Source organism: Parasteatoda tepidariorum, chromosome 6, assembly GCF_043381705.1.
Source record: "Parasteatoda tepidariorum isolate YZ-2023 chromosome 6, CAS_Ptep_4.0, whole genome shotgun sequence".
Taxonomy (NCBI): Eukaryota; Metazoa; Arthropoda; class Arachnida; order Araneae; family Theridiidae; genus Parasteatoda; species Parasteatoda tepidariorum.
The window spans coordinates 77162317-77171284 of record NC_092209.1 but is presented as its reverse complement, the minus strand read 5'-3'; the positions used below and the strand labels follow the sequence as shown (position 1 = coordinate 77171284).

The 8968-nt window shown below is 31.2% G+C and overlaps 2 protein-coding genes across 51 annotated transcripts in view; both read right to left on the bottom strand.

The window, feature by feature from the left end:
- The window catches only part of LOC107452328 (Radial spoke head protein 4a), a 22778-nt gene extending 19225 nt beyond the window's left edge, over positions 1 to 3553 (bottom strand). The window contains exon 1 of the mRNA XM_043048596.2: positions 3454 to 3553. The gene's annotated coding sequence lies outside the window, so the exon portion shown is untranslated. The remainder of the gene's footprint in view (positions 1 to 3453) is intronic.
- Positions 3554 to 5696: 2143 nt separating this feature from the next.
- LOC107455843 (uncharacterized PE-PGRS family protein PE_PGRS10) overlaps positions 5697 to 8968 on the bottom strand; it is a 23055-nt gene continuing 19783 nt past the window's right edge. For all 50 annotated transcript variants that reach the window (XM_071182703.1, XM_071182708.1, XM_071182716.1 and 47 more), the window contains one exon: positions 5697 to 6858. In XM_071182703.1, coding sequence (XP_071038804.1) covers positions 5795 to 6858 — 1064 coding nt within the window. In that variant the 3' untranslated portion in view covers positions 5697 to 5794. The remainder of the gene's footprint in view (positions 6859 to 8968) is intronic.

The following is an 8968-nucleotide window of genomic DNA, read 5'->3' as shown; positions in this document are numbered from 1 at the left end:
GATTAATCGAAGTAGTCTTGTTTGTTGCACAGTCTTGTCAAATTTGAATACTGATTAACACAAATGAATCACAAAACTAACATAAAAGAGTCACAAGAGAGGAAGGAGAAATGCACTAAAAAGGCACTGGAAAAGAAGAACTGGTTAGTAAAGTTCTCGTAAAAAGCATAACATTAGCTATGTAAATTTAAAGACTGATTCGATGTGATCTAACATTTTCGAAATAAAAAAAATTGCAAAAGTTAGAAAGTACTTATATTTTAAAATATAATTTGTCGAAAAAATATTATTTGTACAATATTAGATCTGTAGGTGGAAAGAGAAATCAAAACAGAGGGCTGCGTGGAGCAGAATTGTGAAACAAGCTAGGGTTCGCAAAGGGCTGTAGAGATATAGAAGGAGAAGAAATCCCTATACAATAAGTGTACTTATAGATATTTAGAAAAATTTTAGAGCTGCTGAAGAGTGAGTCTGTCAAATAGCATGAAGTGAGGACAGTTCCCATCCGTAAACTTTAAATTAATCCTTATGCTTTTATTAAATTTTTAAAAAATAAATCTAATATCTTTCAAATACTAACATTTCTTTCAATGTTTAATTAAATTAAATTTTGATGCATCATCCTGAATTCTACCAGCAGTTAAATCCATATAATTATTAACAAGGTAATATTTCCTGGTGGTTCCTTTTGGTGTTTTTTNGAATAAATTTTTTTTTTTTTTTTAAATTTTTACACTTTTTTTTTGTTTTTTTGAACCAACAAATGAGGGACCCCATACACAATTACTTAGCAAAGAACTACATCGACTTCGACTTAGATGATAACACGCCGTATCCTCCTTCCATGTGGGCAGCTGACTCTTCTGATCTGTGGCGAACCACTAATTCTTGTGAGAGTTTTCACAGCAGGTTTAGTTTATTTTTGGAGCAACAAACCCTAACATCTTTCTTTTTGTCAAACACCTTAATTTAATACAAAGTAATACCTGCATTAGAATAAACACTGCCGAGGCTAGTGAACTTCGAAAAATAACAAAAAAATAACTATTTATTAACGAAAAAATTGCCGAGTTTAAAAATGGAAAAATGGGATATTTTGACTTTTGAAATGTAGTGTCATATAAAACAAAGACAATTTAAAGAAAAATTTGAACAAAAATAGTTAAAATAAATTAAAGTTATAAAGAAATTTAACCAAAAATAGTTAAAATACATTAAAGTAAGAAACTAAGGTTTTATTGATTCTACTTGAATTGAAGCACTTGCCTTGAAAACAAAATCGATATTTTTTAAGTGAATATTAATTATTTTAATTTTTTGAAGAAGATAAAGTTTTCACAATTGTTTAATACCATTCTGTATCTTGTAATTTTTTATATTTTTTAAAACATTATTTATTCGTTTTTTCCCCCCCAAAAAGTAAGAATAGTTATATAAAAAAAAAACAACTTTGTCAGAATACGCAGGAATGCAAATATGCCAATATGTTTGTTTTTACATTTTACTAGTATTATTATTCTCGTATAAATATTTTTGTTTTTACATGTCTGTATTATAATAAATAATATACAAATAAAATAAATAAAAATTAATAAAAGTTTTTTCTTATTTTTAATATTTTTTCAATTTAAATAAAATGGTAATATCGTATGTGGCAAAGATACCATTTTAATTATTTCACTCTCAGTATTTAACCATTAAAAATTACACATTTTTATACATTCTAAAATATATGCTTTACAATGAAAAACTGTTAAAAATACTTTCACCGTAAACTTACTTTAGAGTAAATAGGTGGAAACAGTATTTGATTCCCACTTTGGGGAAATCCTCAAAATTGAAAAATAATATTTAGAGGTTGACATTTTTAATATGTCTTCCAATTAAACGAATGAAACCAAAACTTATCAGCTATTCCCACATAAAAGAGGATTTTAATATAAATCCGTCCAATTCTGCCCATTTAAACATATTTATTTAACATTTCTCAATATAATACAATTTATTGAGTATAGTTAAGTGCGGCGAGCTCTCTGCTTATCGCTTATAGCTCAGCGTTTTATATATAATATTTATTTATTTATTATATGTGCTTGGAAAAAAAATCTTTGCGTAACAATCGGAAAAATTTTTGAAAAAAAGAAAGGAACGAGAGAATATTGAGAAAGAATATCTTTTGGCGAAAAACAGCCAATTTTGTAGCTACCCTTTTAAACTAGTCTTTTTGAAATGTACTTCCTACTTTCTTTCCCCTCCCGTGACGAATTTTGGTGAGGAGGAGAGTTCGATAATTGATATCACTGATTGAAGGGGGTAGAAAATTTTGCGCAGTTCAGGTCGACCCATCAGGGAACACGACTGGGTTTCAATATCGCCCGGCTTGGCGATCAACCGCCATCACAACTTGGCGAGAATCAAGGGGCACCCTCAAATATAGTCTACCCAAAATAATAACTAAATAAAATAAAATAAAAACAAAACTAAAAATTTGCTGAGTTTCTTTGCGCCCGGTTAACGGAACTACACATTATAGTATAAATTTTTCTAGTATATATTTTTCCACTTAAATCATCCGTTTAGAAAAATTGCTGAAAAATCGATGCAGTCAGCACTGCAGCAACCGGTTCTTTATTTCTCCTTGCAGCAATTTGATTTTTATTGCATTTAATTCGTACTAAGATATTTCGCTCAAAATAGTTAACACATTATATTAAAGGTATTATCCATATTTAGTTGTTAACTACATTTAGTTAGTAACGATTTCTTTCTAATACTCAACTAAACGGAAAAGCACTCTTTCAACACAGTTATGTTCAATTTTTTTACCAACTTAATACTATGCAATAATAACAAAATGTGAACTAGAAAACATTTTTTAACACGAATACGTTTAGCTAAACATAGTTTATTGTGTGTAATTTAAAAGGTCCTGCAGTAATATCGTATAGTAGTATTCTTTTGGTGAATTTAATTGCAATATACTTTTTATGATACTAATACGTATCGAGGGACCATAGAAATAATAGTTTTTATTTAATTCTTCGCCACATAAACTCATACAAGAACAATTCGCTCCTCCAATAGCTTGACAATTTTTAATGTCCCTCGAAACAGAAGTACATTGTTTTTTAGCAAAATATAAGGAAAGATTAGCCTGAGGGCACAGTTTCAGTCATTTCTGAAATATAAATTATTTTATACTTGCCCCCTCTGGCGATCAGCTCATCCAACCATTTCAAATGCTACAAATATCGAGTACCTGGAGGCTTAAAATTGTATAGCGGAAACTAATGTTATTTTGATGTTCTTAATCATGTTTGATTTTAAATTTCCTCTACAGCATACTAGTCTTTTTTTACCCCACCCTTAAGTTAAAGAAAAATCAAACTATTACAGTTTGTGTCCTAAAGAATGATTTCATAAAATAAGACTTATAATTATGAAGTTACTTACAGAAATCAAAATGGAAATCAGTTGCAGGTATTCGAAACATCGTAACGTTTGTTTTCCATTTATTAAGGTTTAATTTATTGAAAGGTTAAACTAGATCGTAAATTAATCGTAATTTTTAATATGTAGTGGGAGTTTCCTTACTTTTGAACCGCATATCTTTAATTTGATTATTGGGTACTTACAACTCGATAGAGTGAAATGATTTTGACTAACCATGTGATTTATTTAAAGTGGATATCTGTAAACGACAGCACACGTGTCTGTCGAACTTCATTGCTTCTAAATCGACAAATGCAATGATATACCTACGATGATATCACCAATGGTAAGGCTCCTATACTATGTCTAATTAAGGGGCTCTTTCCAATGGGATACCTGCAAGTGACGTAGTATGTGTATCTCGATCCCGATTGGTTATCAAAATATCGCATTTGCTTACGTTAGCAACTGTTCTTTCCATTCTATTTATAGTAAGCCAACTTCCAGTACCAATTCCCGTAAGTGACTCATTTTATATTTTTTCTCAAATATTTAAATTATTTCACTGTACATTTCTTACTTAACACAAAGACAAGCGCGAAGCCATGTAGAATATAAATAAACTAATTATGCATCGAAGTTTCCACTTTCCAGGTGCACAAAACAAAATGAATATCAAGGTTACAAAAAAATACATAAACAAATAATAAATCAAGTTAAGTTAAAAGATATAAATGAGAAAGAATAATATTTTGACAGATTCGATGTGCGATACGGCTTTGTATTCAATTAACTTCACGTTAACTAACATTCTAACTTAAGTGGGAAAACTTAGCTCGACTTTAACAAGCCATCTTGCTTAGAAATGATAAGCCAGTGCTGAGGCAAAGATTGTATAAGAACTTGTACGCGAAGCGTATAAGTTCTTTGGCTGAGGTCGTAGGTCACGTGTCTGTGAATCAGAAATTGTCTTCTTCTCGAGTTGCAAGTGCCCGCTTTTGGTTAATGGATCTTTTTCTTTCTCTTAAATTTTAATTTATGGGTCTAATTTTTTCCTTCATTTTATTTATTGTTGCACACATATAGTTATGCAAAGCTATAAAAATACGAAACGATTATTTATGCAACGATTATATATGATTATTATGAACTAAACTTTATGCAAACGATTATTTATGATGTCATTAGTTAAAAGTGTATATTAATATTTTTGAGTGGCAACGTAAAAAGATTGTTGTTCTAAAGTTTTATAATAAAATGGGGTAAAAATATACTTGCTTGAGGGTGCCCTTTGGCGAAATTTGCGACTTATGTGGCACCATTTCTGTTTGCGCGGAACACTGTGGTAACAAGAATAGCGGCCAAAACATAATGATATTTCAATAAAACATTGGAAAATTTCAACAAAACATCGGCCAAAACTTTATAAAATTGCAATGAACCCAATATAAGCAAAATTAATAAACCCAATAAATTGCATTTTGAATCGAAACAAAAATTAATGGAGTAAGCACAGAAAGAAAAGAGGGAAAAAAAAACAACTCCGGCAAACAGGACATTTATATCTATTACTAATTAAACCTTCATTCATACACCAGTCAATCACTGCTTTTTTTCCATTGTTATTCAAATCGTACAGAAACTTAAGATTTATCTTATTTATTGTAGTCATATTTAGGACCAGAAGCAAACAGCTAGTATCCAATGTAGAACTAACGGACCTCTGAAATTACATATACCTTTGAACATTTATAAATAACGCTAAAATCTAAACCAATCAGAATCACGATTGGGTTTCAACATCGTCCATGGTGAAAATAATCCATCAAATAAATAAGTTTTTAAATAATGTAAAAAAAAGGCAAATATAGTTTTGAAATTTTATTTGTTAAAAATTTTGTGGTAGAGTCCATTTAATTGATTATAGAAAAGCTGGTAAATCTTTGACCATCGTTATAAAATATTTAAGAATCATCCATATAAATATTTATGAATCAACCATATATTTTCGTGTATAAAATTTCAAGATTTGTAAAGCATGTAGGTCTGACAGTCGGAATATTTATTAAAACAATGTATTGTTAGAATTCTTAGGAATTTAATTTAAAAACTCAAAGTGAGAATTTTATATAGGCTGGTAACCAAATTATCCCCAACTTTTAATGAATACTTTTAGTAGAATTCACAAAGATGAATCAGTAAATGGTGAAAATAACCCAACAAATAAATGAGTTTTTAAATAATGTTTGAAAAAAAAGCAAATATTGTTTTGCAATTTTTATTCGTTAAAAATTTTGTGGCAGAGTGTATTTAATTGGATACAAAAGAAACTGGCGAATTTTTGACGATCATTATAAAATATTTATGAATCACCCATATCGCTGTCATTAAGATCTGCTTTCCTTATCAAGGCTTCAAAAGGACTTAAAGTTGTAGTTGGATTAGATGTGGTTGTTGGTATATCTTCGTTCTTTTTGTCAGCTCCAGTCTTTGCAGCGTCTGCAGCACTTGCAGCTTTAACCAATCCTTTCACGAAAATGTTAAACCATTCATCGTCTTTTCCACTTGATTTGACTTTACTCATTATTTCAGCTATACTGCTTTCAGTCACGCTGCTTTGCGCTTGCAATGAGTCTTCTGCTCTTTCGTTCATTGTTTTTGTTTGAGTATTTGAAAAACTCGTTACATCAAAATTTTTGTTGCTTTGATTTATGCTGCTGATTGGCCCTCCAGCCTGAGGAATCATTCTTCCATAACCATCAAGTTGTCCCATCTGGTTTCCAAAACTTTCCAATCGTCTATCATTTTGCCCCATGCCTGTAGCCTGTCTCATATTGTTGCCAAAACTTCCAAATCGTCCATTATTTTGTCCTGCTAAGTTGCTCATCTGATTTCCGAAAACTCCTACCTGTCCCATATTTGCAAAATTTCTATATTGCCCATTATTTTGTGCCATTTTCGTAAACTGTCCCATCTGATTTCCGAAACCTCCTAATTGCCTATTATTTTGTACGTTGCTTGTAAACTGGCCCATCTGATTTCTGAAATCTCCTGATTGCCTATTATTTTGTCCGGTAGATTGCACGTTACCGAAATTCCCCATTTGCCTATTGTTTGGTACTAGATCTGTAGGTGGCGTAGGCGTAGTTTCAGTACCTTTTAATTTATCATTCTCCATGTTCGTAGGTTGTCCCGACGAAACATTTTCTTGATTCATATTTGCTCCGAAGCTCCTTAACCATTTTTGCAAATCTTCCATATTTACTTGTGGCTGCGAAGTATTTGGCTCTTGTTCTATTAATCCTTGCTGTTCAGAATCGCTTTTATCGGAATTCTCTTGAGCGTTTCCATCATCAGCTTCTTCTTTGAGATTGCTGTTACCTTCATCCTCTTTGTTGCCAATATTCTCTGATTTCCTACACTTTCCTGAAATGAGATATACAGAGGATGGATTAAAAAATGTATGCCGAGGTTTAAAGGTTTCCTAAAAAACTAAAGTTTAACTGGAGAGTTTAGCTTAAAAGCATGATTTATGAAAGCACTAAATTACTAGATTGAAGAACAATAATTTATTATACACATATTATCAACTTCTTAAAAATTTGCTTTTTAAGGGGGGGGGGGATACTTAGTTTCCTGTTATTTCTATACGTCCTAACACTGATTTCTTTAAATTTATCAAAATGTGATTTAACATGTTTTTCCATTTAACTGTCCAATTATTTTTAAGGCTCTTAATTATAACAACTTTGTGAATAATTCTTATTCATAAAAATTATCCATTCTTGTTCATAATTAACCAGCTTATTTCAAATTTAACCTTCCAGCCATTGATTGTGCATAGCAATACGAGTTCATTGAGAACCTATCATATATTCCTCTATTTTTAGCACTGTACATAATAGTGTTAATAAGGTTTTTTATAGAGCTAATATTCACTATTCTAATAAGAATAATGAATATCGTTCTAATACAGATTTTTCTACAACTAACTTATATTTAACATTCTAATACGGTTGAATTGATAACATACAATGGGATGACATTATATTTTACACATTTTTTCAAGTTAAGTGGAATCTAGCGATAGCTTAAATAAAGTTAATATCTTGAGAAATTTCTGCTAGTCTTTGGAGCCGTATTAGGAGCCGTAGTTCTTGTTTCTGTGACTTATTTCCGTTTTGCTCCAAAAATTGCCAAATTAGTCAAATCTGATCTGAGGAACTAATTTAGAGTATTATTCAGATCACCAGCATAATGAATATCTAGAAACAGAAACCTTTACGTCTTTTTGTTTATTTCTATCTCATAACAAATAATTTTGAGCTTAAAGTGGTAGCTTTGTACCAAATTTTGGTTATGTGTCATATAAGGGCTATGAGGGCTGTTAATGCTTGTTCTACCATCACAATGCCAAAGGAAGTTGTTGTTGTCTTATGCCACTTGTCAATGCTGAGAAGCATGTTTTAAGGCAAGAGGAATGCGCTTCTTGTTTTTCAGTGACACTATCCATAGTCAAGAAGTTGACTTCTGCCACACACTTACGTCACACCCCGTTTTACAGAGAAGACACATTCATGCATCATCCATCCATCCCTAGATCGTAATTATAATCTGAACCAAAGCACGACCAATCTCCGATCCAGTACCCCCAGAATTATTGATTTGTTATGGGAACTTAGACTTTGTGACTCCGACTGATTTAGCGTGCACCAGTCATCTTTTTATACATCTTCGGCTGGCGGGGACCGAACTAACTCTTCTTGAACTTGGGCCTAACGTCCTACCAACCAGTTTATCCCGACCCTACCAGTGGAAGTGATTAACGTTAGAGTGCCTAGAGTAAAAGAGTGTGGACAAGGGAGAAACGATTCCTGATTGGTGGAAAGAAAAACTTTACCGCCGGAGGCGAGAGTAGAAAATTCGCCATTGGAATTACATGGAGTGAAAATTATCTGACTCAAAAATTTTTTCTGTATTAATAAATGCGTGTAATAAGTTCATTACTTACTTTTTTTCAATAAGAAACTTCACAGTTGCAGTAAATGTCAAAATTATGGCTGAAAATTTGGATAGTTGATAGTTATTCGAATTTATCCTTATTATCACTTACTTGCGTGCATATAAAGTTATGATTATTTCATTGTAAGGAGAACAAGGTGGTGAAATAACTAATGGTTAGATAAGAATAAATGTATTTACTTTTAATACACATAATTTCTATCTAAATTACTTATAAATTTTAAGATTTGAGCATCTTTTTATCAAAACTTCAGAAGTGCAGAGTTTGGCGATATTACTTTGACATGTTGGCGCGTTACAATGTTCGCGTTACAATGTTACAATGCGCGTTACAAAGTAGCATTTGTTTACTTTTCGTTACCAACTGTATAAAATGCTAGTTTGTTTTAAATTTCAACTAATTATGGAAATTTTTGTTTACAATTTGTTGAAATAAACAATACCTTTTCAGGTGAATATGCGATAATTTTTTCCTGAAAAAGTAATAAATAATAATAAATTATATAATTTGTTT